The sequence below is a fragment of the Oncorhynchus clarkii genome, chromosome 17, assembly GCF_045791955.1.
Source record: "Oncorhynchus clarkii lewisi isolate Uvic-CL-2024 chromosome 17, UVic_Ocla_1.0, whole genome shotgun sequence".
NCBI classification, from domain to species: domain Eukaryota; kingdom Metazoa; phylum Chordata; class Actinopteri; order Salmoniformes; family Salmonidae; genus Oncorhynchus; species Oncorhynchus clarkii.
Genome location: NC_092163.1, coordinates 62,771,836 through 62,786,323, shown reverse-complemented (window position 1 = coordinate 62,786,323; position 14,488 = coordinate 62,771,836). Strand labels below are relative to the sequence as shown.

General features: G+C 44.6%; 1 protein-coding gene across 1 annotated transcript; it reads left to right on the top strand.

The window, feature by feature from the left end:
- The first annotated feature begins 1,523 nt into the window (after positions 1–1,523).
- Positions 1,524–8,277, top strand: LOC139371238 (inositol hexakisphosphate kinase 2-like). Its single transcript, XM_071111456.1, has 5 exons — positions 1,524–2,970; positions 4,951–5,155; positions 5,651–5,805; positions 6,173–6,348; positions 6,490–8,277. The coding sequence occupies exons 1-5, from the start codon at positions 2,733–2,735 to the stop codon at positions 7,036–7,038; spliced, it is 1,323 nt and encodes a 440-aa protein (XP_070967557.1). The 5' UTR covers positions 1,524–2,732; the 3' UTR covers positions 7,039–8,277.
- Positions 8,278–14,488: the final 6,211 nt, after the last annotated feature.

The following is a 14,488-nucleotide window of genomic DNA, read 5'->3' as shown; positions in this document are numbered from 1 at the left end:
CATGGATATTGACCAATGTTCAGGTCAGAGATGATTGGTCAAGAGACAAAGCCAGAGCAGTGTCAGTGTTTTGCTTCATTAGTGTTGTATAATGTACCTGACAGTCACTTTGTGCCCTGTGCCGTCAACCTGTGTTTGTCTGTGTTTTAGTTCCTGTTTTTTTTCTCCATTTCCCCCTTTTCTTCCCTGTAGTTTTCCAGGATGCTGGATTAGAGATATTACTATGGGGATTGCTGCTACTGCCTGTGATCTGAGGACAACCAGCCAGTGTCTATCCCCTCCTCTGCTACTGGGCCAGACACACGAGTGCGCACACACACACACACACACCCTACAGGTTAACAAACCATGCAACTTTATGCACAACGACTGCTTTTAACAATTTCCACAGAAAATGTTACAAAAACAAATTTAATGGAAGAGCTTTGGTAATGGAATTATAGTCAAATCTTATTCAGGTTTTTATGTGACCAAAAACTATGTTAAATATCTGCTGAATGAAGATTGAAATGTCTGCTGAAGACTGGGGAGTCAGCTATGACGTGGCACCTTAGCTTAGAAAACATATATTTTGGTTATTGAACTACAGTAAGTGAAGTGGATTTACACCTTGTAACAGAATTATGGTAATGGGATTACATCATGGGTCCCTGGTCTGTACTACACACAGAAATGCATAATTTGTTTGTCATTCTCCTTATGTTTCACAAGTTTGGTCATCACAGTGCAGCAGAGTACAATACAGCACAGTGGAGTACATGACAGTACATTACAATGTACTGTACCACTGCATTGTATTAGACTACTCTATTGTGCTCTACTCACTGTACTGCACTGTGCTATCCAAACTTGTGAAACATACGTCTATGATAGGTTCAGATTTGGTCCGGTCCGTCTGTGGGCGTTAACATCAAGGCCAGGGCAGACTGACCAACTTTCAAATACTTTTCGACATCCGTGGACATCCGGTGTCGGTCGGTCTGTCTGTGGGCGTTAACATCAAGGCCAGGGCAGACTGACCAACTGTCAAATCATTTTCAACATCCGTGGACATCCGGTGTCGGTCGGTGCTCAGTGGGTGAGGCTGATGCTCACAGTAAATGGAAAGAGAGGGGACTCGTGGTTAGGTGTCTAAGAGCTGGGAGAGGTGACATTTAACTGGAGAGAAACAGACAGGGAGGGGAGGGGTTGCTGAACATAACAGTATGGAAGAGGGAGGACCGTAGAAGGTGACCCAACTGTGGTTTGTGACTATTATGATTTCCCATTGTATCCAATTCAGTTGCAGTAATTCCCTTTAATATTTTTGGGGGTAAGAGTTTGAATTCATCATTCATAAACAGAATTGATATAGTAATTTGAACTCATTGCTAGGTCTACCATTACTTGATACTTCATTTCACAAAAATATAGACTCTTAGCTTTCATTTGACACCCAATTTGGTATGCTCCAATGAACTTCACGTGTTGGTGCTCATGGGTCCTTTTCCATGGAAATGCCCCTACCTGTCCTGTTGTGACTGGCAATTCTGTGAATGAGGAGTTGGTATGTTCTCCCTTCTTGAAACAGATTAGCCTAGGCTACCACGAAGGGAAGGATTAGTGTCCGCCCTGCAGCTCAGGAAACACAATCACTCCCTGTTCTCTCGCTATTCACTGACTCTTTCTGCTGTACAGGGCCCTGCTTCCAGTCAGCATGTTTTGCCTAGCTAGTAGTTATAGGCAATGTTGGCAGTTTATCTTCAGAGGAATCTGGAAGACAACAAACACTGTTTTATGTTGCCCTTGAGACTACCTTTACCTTAACTGACACCATTATTTGCACCAGACTGCTGTTTGTTCTATAATCAACATTCTGTGGCTCTCAATGTTATTTGTCATAATGCAAACCATTTGTAACTGTGTTTACCAGTGTTTTTGTGACATATTTGACTGTCTTTGCAAATGTCAAATGGCTGTATGTGGTGCTAGACTGTATGTGGGCACTGGGTCTGCATTATTTGACCACCAGTCTCACCCTCTCAGCTGTTGGTCTGAATTAGAAAATGCAGCTTGTTGAGTGAGGTGGTTAAACGGCTTCTGTCATATAGAGCGAACAGCGGAGTTCAGCTCTGCCTTCATCCCTCCTCTCTCTGTTTCTCTGCTTCTTTCTTTTTTCTCTCTCCCCTCCCCCAATCCCCTTCCATCCCTCTTTGTTTGCGTGCTCTCTTCCCTCAATGGGTACCACCCAACAACCTGCTTGTGATTGGTGGAAGTGGGCTGAGTGGGCGGATCTGTTTTTGTGCTTGTGAGTTTTTTACCAGTCCGAGCGAGCACAGGCTGTCAGTGTCAGAAGGGTTTCAGTGGGCAGCAGGCGAGACTTTCAGTCAGGCTGTGTCTCACTCAGACCACACTCTGCAGAGCAGACCTTCATTTTCAACCTCAGGACACAAAGGACTTTCTGTTTCTACACCACTCTGCCTACTTTCTAAGGCCAGGAGGAAAAACGGGATTTAAGATTGACCAACGCTGAGACGATATTTCTCTTTCTCTCTCTCTTCCAGTCACTCTTTGTTTTCATCTTGCAGAATCCCTCCTGCACAGAGGAGAGATCAGGAAAGGAGGGATCAAAATAAACATCAACAGAGAGAGTCTGCGTGGGTGGTCGTCCGACAGCCCTGCTGCACGGTGTTCCTGAGGAGGGAGGCTAATGTGCGTGGCATCACTGTGCACCGGATCAGGGTCAGTGGAGAATGAGTCCGGCCGTGGAGGCTCAGACCATGCAGGCCAAGCAGCAGCAAACGCAGCATCAGCTACAACACTATCTGGAGAAAGGAGTCCCGCTTGAGCCCTTCATGCACCAGGTGGGGGGCCACTGCTGCGTGCTGCGTTTTGGAGAGCAGACCATCTGCAAGCCCCTCATCCCCCAAGAGCACCAGTTCTACAAGAGCCTACCCAGCGCCATGAGGAAGTTCACCCCCCAGTACCGAGGTAAGACTGTACCCCCTAACCTCTACCACACCTCCACTGCCATCTACTGTGTGTGACTGGGCTGTCTCTTTTGACCATATCCCATTCCCCCTCTCGCTATTTCCTGGTTGGTGTGGAATGCGATGGGAAAATAGGTTAGCTCATTATTGCGGGTGCATGCATTTTTTTTCTCTGCACTTTTCCTTGTTCACGGTCCATGTTAGTGCAAGGTATTATGATATAGGGTGTTTTTTAGGGAGTCGAACGGTGTCCCATCACAGATGGATCAGGTGGGTTCTGTCAATTCTCTAAGGCCCAGGTTAGGACTTTGCAGCCAGCCAGGATGCTGTGCGGTAGGCGGTGCTGTTGGATCTGGCCACAGGAGGGCGATGTAGCAGTGGAGCACCACCAGGGTGTGCTGTCCTGTGTGTAGAAGCATTGGAGGTAAGTCACAGACAGGTAGGAGCTGTGTTTCTCTACCCAGAGAGCATACAGAGCAGGTAGAATGCCGTATAGTACACATGAAGACCGTGTGTGTGTGTGTGTGTGTGTGTGTGTGTGTGTGTGTGTGTGTGTGTGTGTGTGTGTGTGTGTGCGTGCGCACACGCAGAGAAATGCTTTCTAACATTTTCTGAAATAATTCAGCAAGGAGCGGGTTAAATCTATCATACGATGACATCAGTATCTAAGGCTTGAGGTTCAGAAGGCAGGGTCCTAAAGTCCACCAAATCTTGTTAACTCTCACTGTTCACCACCAGTGCTGCGTCTCCCCTCCGCTGTTTAGCCCTTTAACAGTGGGTTATCTAACACTACGGGTCACTGCAGCTGTTTGTCTTTAGTACCTGACAGACAAGTGAACCTGTGTGTGTAAACCGGGGGCTTTCTATCTCCTTTTTAACATTCTAAAACAAGGCTGTGGCTTGATACTCAGTTGCTTTGGATCTCATATACTCACACCACAAAATGTGCTCTGATCCTATAGGAGCCAATGAATCCTAGACTTTATCTCACTTTTTCATCTTCAACTGTTTGTCCCTTTGCGCTACTGTACCCTTCCATGTCAATTTGCAGCGGTTGTGTTCTATGCATCCCACCCCCAGAGGGGAATCATCCCCACAGAGAGAGGTTAGGGTGGTTTTGGATGGGGCAGGGTGGGGGATGTCTCATGAGGGAGGGGGGTTAGAATGTGGTACATACAGGATGGGCAGAATGACGTCAGAGTGACTGAGGGATTGAAATAGGCTTTGAGCTCATCCGTCTGGTTCATCTACAGAGACTATGTATGCTGCTGTGCTGTTCTCTCACTGTACAACTTGTTGTAAGGCAATATGCATAGGTTTACATGATTTGTGGTTTTTGGTACTCTGGTGTTGGTGACAGTGTGTTTTAAGATGTTTGATTTTATTTACTGTGTAATAATATTACTACTATAATGGTTGGAGAAACCATCTCAAATCACTTCAAATAAATCTGATTTTTAACTGCATCTGCTTGAGCCTTGTGTGGTTTCTGTTTTGGAGTGACTTTCCTTTTCTGCATGAGTGATAGTATAATATTGTGTGTGTTTACACAACAACATACTGTACACATATATACACACAAGATTTCCATAATGTCACAGCCTCTATCTGTTGTCTCCATGCCCCATATCGCCCTCTGCCTCTCACTCTCTGTGTCTATGTGGAGTTGGGAGATCTGTATCTCTGTTTTGTTATAAAGTTGTTTGTCCAGGTCCTTTGATCAGGTTGAGAGAAGACAGGGCAGACGGCTCTGTAAGTTAAAAAAAAAAGTAAAAAAGTAAAAAAAAGAATGCTGGACAGCAAAAATAGTTGGGGGTAAGACTCCAAATACTTCCCAGTTTCTTGTTTGCTGCTGAGAAATGAAAATAGAGTTTCATCAAGAGACGGTCAAAAGAACCATTGCTGTTTCTATGAGGTTGATATCTTACGGGTTTGTCTTCTTCCTTTCCTCTCTCTCTCTCTTTCTCTCTCTCTCTCTAAGGTGTGGTATCTGTGGGTTTTGAAGAGGATGAGGAGGGCAACCTGTGTCTCATAGCGTACCCCCTGCACAGTGACTCTGGGGTTGGGCACCTGGAGAATATAGATCTGACGGTCAACGGCGAGCCATACAGCAAGATGCTGCACTGGGGCAACAAGCAGCTGTCTGCCCGGAGTCTGCTGGACTCACACGAAGACAAGGACATGAGGTGAGACGAGACAGATTGAAACTTTGTTACGGAGACTTACTATGACCCTGATGAAGAGACATGCAGGGCACCAGAGTTGGTGATTGTTATGGTGAACACACGCAATCACTGACACAACTGACAGACTCACACTAACACAGAAAGCACTCTGAAATACAAGCAGGCAGGACCCATCTGATGTGAATAGATGGTGTGACCAGGCTGGGGTTAGAGCCAGATGGTTATGGAACAGAGCCCTGATCGCCAGGCCAGGAGGGGCAGAGCACAAGGGGAAGGGTAAAGGGTAGGGAAGCGACAGGACAGTCAAAGTTGATGCTATCTGACCAAGCATACACTTATAATATGCCGATCTTTGTCATGTACCTTCCATATAACATTACCTGACACCTATGTTGAGACACATTGTATCAAAGGTTCTAGAACGTAAACTTAATGGTACAATAGGGAGACTCCCTCCCTGCTCTCCACCCCGCCTGACTCCCCTCTCTTCCCCAGTCATAAGCATGAGGAGGAGGAGCTGGAATGGCTGCAGCAAGAGGAGGTGCCTCTAGAAGGCAGCAACGCCATCCAACACAACCCCTGGAGACTCCAACTCCAACAGAAACACCTGCAGAGGATGAAGGAGAACGCCAAGCACCTCAACCAGTACAGTATCCTCTCATTACCATAACTACTATAAACATCAGGCCATCCAGCACCTGCCTGCAGGGGTTTTCCACGTACCTGATCTTATTACTGTGTGCTACTGCCTATTTCTTCACTCTGCAGAATCTTGTGCCCAATGTAGCCTCACAATCTTACATATAATGTACTTGTGACATATTTGTGTTTAAGTGAAGTAGATTGATGTGAGGAAAGGCTAAAGATGGATTTGTGTCGGGTCCATCTGAATTTGTGTCCGCTGAGAGGGAGTCAGGTCTTCCTACTACATTAGTGGAGAGTTGTCTCCAACCAGGTCCATTAGAACATGTGATTCTCCTATGGCCAAAGGCTCCTTGACTCAGGACCCCTTCCCAGAATTCATCCTGCTGGAGAACCTGACGTGGCGACACACGGTTCCGTGTGTGCTGGACCTGAAAATGGGAACGCGGCAGCACGGTGACAACGTGTCCGAGGAGAAGAAGGTCATGCAAATCCGCAAGTGCCAGCAAAGCACCTCAGCCTCCATCGGAGTACGCCTCTGTGGCATGCAGGTGGGCACAAACTTGTGTGTTATTGATGGGGATGGGGCAGAATTGTAGAGCCTGACATGATCTATTGGGGAGTCATAGCTTAGTTTTAGTTCAGCAGAAAAATTTATTTCTGAACCCTTCCATCTCCTACCTCTCTCTCAGGTATACCAGTCAGACTCGGGTCAGCTCATGTTCATGGATAAATACATTGGGCGTAAACTGACCCTGTCGGGCTTTAAGGAAGCCTTGTTCCAGTTCTTCCATGACGGGCGGCGTCTGCGGCGTGAGCTGCTCTCCCCGGTGTTGCGGAGGCTCAGGGAGATGCAGGCAGCCCTGGAGAGCTGTGAGTCCTACCGCTTCTATTCCTCCTCCCTACTGATCATCTATGACGGTGAGCCGCCCTGCACACACGCACACAGGGCCCCCGAGGACGGTTTGTCTGAGGAGGAAGTGGAAGAGGATGAAGAGGCAGGTGCGTTTGGGTTTACCCACAGTAGTAGTGGTAGCGCTGGTGGTGGGTGCCTGGCAGCCCGATCTGATACAGGCCCTGACCCGGCGGTGGACGTGAGGATGATTGACTTTGCACACACCACCTGCCCCGACTTTGTGGAGGACAGTGTGGTGCACGAGGGCCAGGACAGTGGCTACATCTTTGGTCTGCAGAACCTCATCGCCATCATCTCCAAGCTGGAGGACCACAGCACAGACTAAAACAGTCTCTCTTTTGGACTCATGGAAGAAGCATCACACTGGACTACAGAGGCTGGCCTTAGGGGCATGCTGAACATTGCTGTAGCCTGTTTTCCACAAGGTCCTTGTTTCTGTTCTTGGTGCTTCTTTTGGGTGTTTTTGTTTGTGTCCCTGGGGGATAAAAAGGGCCCTGATAGTTCATGTTTAAAGAGACATTTGCGATCTTCAGTTAACTCAGTGAGTTGTCACCCTTATCTGCTTACTCTTTTACAAACTTGATTATTTTACCCAGTGAAAGAAAGTCCATGACCGCAAGCACGGATTCCAAGGGTTCCTGCTGCCTAATATACACACAAACACATGCACTGATGTTGTGTGCTACTGATGGAGCAGATTTGAGAAAGCAAAAGAGAGAAACTGCTGAACCTGTGTGAAATTACAGTTGCTAAGGGAAAACATCTTCCATTTTTCTACTATACCAGTTTATTTTGCCATCCCGTTCCCTTTGGATTCAAAGAAGAGACTGTGGTGTATTCAGATTGTAATCTAATAGCTTACAGAGGCCTTTTACAGGTAACTGCCCAAATCAAGGAAGCACCAACATAGTGTCTTAATGGGCCACCACGAGCCAGAACAGTTTCAATGCACCTTGGCATAGATTCTACTTTATTGCGACACCATTCTTCCACAATAAGTTCCATAATTTGTTGTTTTATTTATGGTGGTGTAAAACGCTGTCTCGTGCTCCTCCGTAATCTCCTGTAAGTGTTCAGTTGGGTTGAAATCTGGTGACTGAGACACACCCACAAAATAAAAAATTATACTAAAATACACACACCCTATAAACCCCCTGTGCTCCTTTGCGACCCCTCTTTCAAAGTCACTGAGATCTCTTCTAAACTAGTGGGCAACTGGGCATTTTCATACATGACCCTAAGCATGATGGGATGTTAATTGCTTAATTAACTCAGGAAGCACACCTGTGTGGAAGCACCTGCTTTCAATATACTTCGTATCCCTCATTTACTCAAGTGTTTCCTTTATTTAGTCAGGTACCTGTAGATCTATTTATTTGACATGTTTCTTAAACTAAAACGTGTAAAAAAGAAAGTGAATGGAGATACAAAGACTACATTCCATGTTATTAATCTGATTATTAATTCATATTGTTGTTTTATGTTCAGATATCTCCTATCTTGTATCTGTCTTGTCCACATTTTGTTGGAGAAATAAAACAATTTTTGGTTGTGCTCTGCCCTCTATTTCTATCCCTTTGTGTGCTAATACTGTGTTATACAGTGATGTCGGGCTTCATCTCACTAAATCCAGACAACAACCAGCAATGAGTTGAGTGCCTAAGGGGTGTAACGGTAAGTGACATTTTAAAATTTTTACAGAAGAGTAAAACAACTTGTATTGCTAGTGTTTTCTGCTTCTACAGTAAAACAGCCATCTTGCTGGAATCCATAGTTGGTGAAACTGCCACATCAGTTTGGTATATTACAACAACAAAGAAGTTACTTCAAACAACCAACACTTTCTTTCCCTCGTACATCATTGCACGCATGATAGAACACCACAATATGTTCTGCAATTATAATAGAAAATAAAGACGCTGGGGACAAACAGTGGTGCTGTTTCACCTTACGCAGATTTCAACTTTAACCCCCACATTGAAATGTCACTTGTCTTTTTGGAACCAATGAAATATACTAATTTACTCCAACACTGTCCAATCTGCAAAACGTACTCCCACCGAATCCAATTGGTTGTAATGGCTCTTCATGTTTTTACATGGAAAACTAGTGTAACCCCTGATTTATAATAGAAAGCTGGCAATGCTCTTAGTTTACATTTATTTGATGGAGGGGAAAGGTCATATTGTGTGGGCGAGTGATGACTGGGAATGCCTCACAGTGCGCGCACATTTATGAAAGATTTAATCCAGGATTAGTTTGGAGAACTGCAGCTCCATAATGTCCATCATGATGCAGTCCCACCACCACCTGCTTAGTCAGGGGGAAAGACCTGACCCCATGGTCAGACTACTCTCCGATAACATCTAAGAATTGAGGCTGGAATTCCCATCTAAATAACAGGAGTATCACTTTCAGTTTATTAAAATGTCAGATGGCCCTTTTATCATAATCCCATTGGGCTGCTGAGACACAAAGGCTCGGCTCCAGAGCGTCACAAATGCTGTACATAGCTACATGATCCAGAGAGGAATATAGAGACTGTGTATGTGATGGGGGCAGATGGGGCTGGTACTACAATGTGAGGTCATGAGATGAGAGATGAGGGGAGATTGTGTCTCTGCCAGCCACGGTCAGGTCCTAACCAGTCTGAAGAAAAAAGGAGAAGAGTGAATCAGCCAGTCTTGGGAGGAATGGTATGAGTCACAGGCTTCTGAAAACACGTGATTCACTCATGGAATGGATCCCTAACACTCAGACAGCTCTTCTCTCTCTCTCCTGAGTACACAGCGTTGATAGACCATTATCTGCCTAGTGCCCTCTCTCTGCGAAACACAGCAGCTCAACTTTGTCTTTCATGCTATGTGCTCTACTTCAATACATAGCATGTATGGGGGACTGAACATCAGAGATGCTTTCTCCTATACACACATGCCATTTTCTCTGTTTATCAGTGCTTATTGCTATTTGTCTCTTGTTTCTCTGGTTAGGTTGACTGATGTTAGGGAAGTCTCATGTTATGAAATGTTAAACCTCGGTACCGTTTGTGGAGCAGGTCTGACCCACCCACGTGCCCCAGAGGACACCGCTCCAATTTCAGGGTAAACAGCTGGATGAAACAGGGTGGTGGGGGTACTCCACATTCCTGTGTGAGATTGCAGAGAGAGAGAGATGGGGGGATTAGATCGAGTATAAACTGTCATATTTCAGTCTCTTGGAAAGTGGTTTTAGGTGATGATGTAACAGAAAAGCCGCCGAGTGGACTGTTTTATCTACTAGGCTGAATGTGTTGTCCATACCCTTGCCCTTCTTTATAACTATGCTCAGGCTACCAATGCAAATGGCCCAGTTGTATAACAGTGGTACATAATCACTAAGGCAACAGCAGTGTACCATTTTTAGGTTTTCTCTGAAGCTGAGGATAAAGTGGTGTCCCAGAATCTGATGTTTGATCACACAACATCAAACACTCACCTCTATTTCAAACAAAAGTATTTACAGAATATTCGGTAAGTATTCAAACCACTTTTTCCACATGGCAGCAATTATAGCCTCGAGTCTTCTTGGCTATGACGCTACAAGCTTGGCACACCTGTATTTGGGTAGTTTATCCCATTTGTCTCTGCAGATCCTCAAGCTCTGTCAGGTTGGACAGGGAGCGTTGCTGCAAAGCTATTTTCAGGTCTCTCCAGAGATGTCCGATTAGGTTCAAGTCCAGGCTCTGTCCTTGAGTGGCCCAGCCATTCAGAGATTTGTCCTGTAGCCACTCCTGCGTTGTCATGGCTGTGTGCTTAGGGTCATTGTCCTGTTGGAAGGTGAACCTTCGCCCCCCAGTCTGAGTTCCTGAGCAGGTTTTCATCAAGGATCTCTCTGTACTTTGCTCCGTTCATCTTTCCCTCGATCCTGACAAACATCCCCACAACATGATTCTGCCAACACTATGCTTCACCGTAGAGATGGTGCCAACATCATGCTTCACCGTAGAGATGGTGCCAACACTATGCTTCACCGTAGAGATGGTGCCAACATCATGCTTCACCGTAGAGATGGTGCCAACACTATGCTTCACCGTAGAGATGGTGCCAACATAATGCTTCACCGTAGAGATGGTGCCAACATCATGCTTCACCGTAGAGATGGTGCCAGGTTCCCTCCATATATGTCGCTTGGTATTCAGGCCAAAGAGTTCAATCTTGATTTCATCAGACCAGAGAATCTTGTTTCTCGTGGTCTGAAAGTCTTTATGATTTTGGCAAACTCCAAGTGGGCTGTCATGTACGTTTTTACTGAGGAGTGGGTTGCGTCTGGCCATAAAGGCCTGAATGATGGAGCACTGCAGAGATGCTGGTCTTTCTAGAAAGTTCTCCCATCTCCACGGAGGAACTCTAGAGCTCTGTTATAGTGACCAAGGCCCTTCTCCACCGATTGCGCAGTTTGACCGGGCGGCCAGCTCTTGGAAGAGTCTTGGTGGTTCCAAACTTCTTCCATTTAAGAATGATGGATGCCACTGTGCTCTTGGGGACCTTGAATGCGCCAAAAAAATGTTGGTACCCTTCCTTAGAGCTGTGCCTCGACACAATCCTGTTTCGGAGCTCTACGGGCAATTCCTTTGACCTCATGGCTTGGTTTTTGCTCTGACATGCACTGTCAACTGTGGGACCTTATATAGACGTGTGTTCCTTTCCAAATCATGTCCAATCAATTGCATTTACCACAGGTGGACTCCAATCAAGTCGTAGAAACATATCAAGGTTGATCAATGGAAGCAGGATGCACCTGAGCTCAATTTCGAGTCTCATAGCAAAGGGTCTGAATACTTATGTAAATAAGGTATTTCTGTCTTATTTTTATAAATTTGCAAATAATTTCAAAAACAGTTTTCACTTTGTTATTATGGGGTATTGTGTGTAGATTGCTGATGAACTATTTTTATTTTATCCTTTTTAGAATAAGTCTGTAATGTAACAGAAAGGAGGAAAAATACTGAATCTGAATACTTTCCGAAGGCAGCGTATGCTGCACGTCCATTATTTGTCTGTTTATGTAATTCTCCAGTGAGTTACATGCGCTTCACCTATACTTCAAAACTGAGTTTTAGCTCTCCTATTTTTCTTCCTAAACCTCATTCTGCCTCCTCTAAAGGACAGAGATATCTACAATTTCTAAACATGTGTGTCTAGCCTGAAGGCCATTCTTAATATACACTCCCTGGTTAACTTGGGTTGATGTTGTCACTCCTGGGCCTCACACAGTATCAGTCTCATACCGTTTGCCTGAAATCAAAAGGAGACAGAATGCTGCAGAATTTAAGCTTAGTTTCTCATGCATAAACCCTTCCAACTGAGTCCCCCACAAAAGACATGAAGGGAAATAATAAACTAATTTAAACAAACAGACTTGTACAGCTCATCTTTGTTGGACTGAGTAGACTATAGTTTGATGGATGCAGACTTCCCCGCACACCAATTCCCTATCAGTCCCATCGCTCACTCAGTCCCTCCTGACTTCTTTCAGACAGGTAGGTACTCAGACAGTCACAGAATCCCTCTCTGTCGCGCAAAGGCTTGTAAGGGCTAACTCACATTTCTTGTGTGCTCTGCTGCTTTTGCCTCTCGAAATGGAGTATGCATGTGTGTGCGTCTAAACAAGCCAGTGTTGTTATGGTTGTGCTGGGCATGGTTTGACAGAGGTTCAATTCAGTGATTTGATACTGCTCTAAGTAAGCCAGTGCATTGAAGCAATAATGGAAACTAAGTGAAAATTACTGCTTCTTTTGAGTGCCCTCAACCCTGCCACTCGTCAGGTTTAGTTAGTTCTCTGTCAACACCTGCTAAAATGCAAACCCATTTGATCCTGATATAACACCTTTGTACACTACTCCCAGTCAAAAGTACTGTACTGTGATCTTGGAATCACTTTGGGCCCGATTCAGACTTGCCTTTCCTATGCACGCCGTTCCTACACACTTCTCAGTATTTGGTATCCAGACGTAACATTATGCAGGTGCGTAACGTGCTTTGCAGGCGTGGTTCCCTTGCACGTGCAGAAAACATATTTAATTCCAACTCTGAAAACCCTCCCACCTGCTGGCCAACAGATTTTCTTGTGGGGTTTTCATTCAATAGGGTTTTCAGTACATTTATGACAAGCCATTCTTTTTAATTTGGTGTAGACTTTTTTAATTAGAAGTTTCTCGACAGACTCAATAGAATATATGGAGAGAACTGTTCAAAATATTAGGGATAATTGAAAGAAAGACATGTAAATACACATTAGTGTCCTTTTCAGCACCAATTGGTAGATTTAAAAAATAATCAGATCTTACATAATATATAAGGTTAGGAAAGTGTTTATGAATTTTTTAAAAATTATGGTTTGGAGAGCCTTTACGCGCAAAATATATTGATGAATCAAAAATAGTGGTTGATTAATTCTGAACGTTGCCATATTCAATTGTTCAATCCATTAAATATTGAAAGGTGAGAAAAGTGTACAACGGGTTGAACAGTAGTCCTATAACTCTACCTTAATAATCCTCACTAATTATGGAACTGTGATGACAACGGTCCAGTCGCCATGAACCATGTGCCAGGCTCCAGGATTAAACTGCTATCTATGGTCTGCATTCCATAAATAGGCTACAGGTCCCAAATTATTGCACAATTTGTATTACGTTAGCCTAACAACCCACTATTGCTAGCGATGCTCAGGAACAACCACACCAACGTGGAAGAGGAAAGAAAGGCTACCGATAGCGAATCATATTTAACACGATACAAGGTCTGTTTTGGAGGCGTTGTGTAGTCCTTTGTTGGCTTCACAGGTGCTACTTATACTGTACAGAGGACCTTGATAGTTCTTCACCATTGGGCTCAAGTGACCTTCACATCTGTAAGGGGGGTTTAACCACATTTAGAGATGGAGGGAGAGATAGCAAGATAGAAGGGAGCAAGGAAAGGACAAGAGGACAAATCAGGCCAAGATGAAATTAGAATCTTATATAAGGGCGGCGGTGACGTCATTTGACATAGCAGAGCAAGAATTAGCCCAATGTTCCTGTTAGGGCTGGTCCCACAGCCTGCGCTGTTAAACAGGCTTAAATGAACATCCAAATGACTTTAATGAGATATTAATGACACACCCTGCTTCATCACAAACCAGCATTATTGATATATGATCACTCAATTAAGTGGATACAGTATGTTGACAATTTACTGTCCATAAGGATTATTACTGTCATGCATTGATGCATGTTATTTTGGCTATACATCAAGTTAATCTTATTGTACTGTTGGCCATAATGCATTTATCTCCAATAGCGATTGGGTTGTACTTCTATGTAAATCATCATCCTTAATTCCTCATCCTCACTCTGGTTATAGAAGTGTTTGTTGTCCTGAAAACAAAATTGCTGTGAGTTTGCTAAATCTGTTATCACGTTTAAGAACAAAAAATTTAATGCAAGGGATTCTAATGATGCGCTCTCTCTCTCTCTCTCTCATCCCCTCCCTCTTTCTCTTAATTACATCGTCTTTGCAATAATAATAGCTGCCCTCCCCAATCCTTGTCCCTCTGTATCTCTGACGCTGAATTTGGGTTTACATAACCGTTGTCGTGTGCCCAGGAGAGGAGGATGTGAGTGGTGAAGGGGAGGGATGCTGCCTGTTTCTGTGTTTGTATCCCAGCAGCTAAACCGCTCAGGTCCAGTAGCAGTACTGAGAGTCCAAGTGGAGATGGATGGAGTGAGACATAGTTAACTGGGTGATTTGATCTCT

Bases quoted from the DNA above. Each gene is read 5' to 3' on its own strand.
- LOC139371238 (XM_071111456.1), top strand. From the start codon at position 2,733: ATGAGTCCGGCCGTGGAGGCTCAGACCATGCAGGCCAAGCAGCAGCAA. The intron at 2,971-4,950 runs GTAAGACTGTAC...TCTCTCTCTAAG, and splicing joins GTTCACCCCCCAGTACCGAG to GTGTGGTATCTGTGGGTTTT. The intron at 5,156-5,650 runs GTGAGACGAGAC...TCTCTTCCCCAG, and splicing joins CACGAAGACAAGGACATGAG to TCATAAGCATGAGGAGGAGG.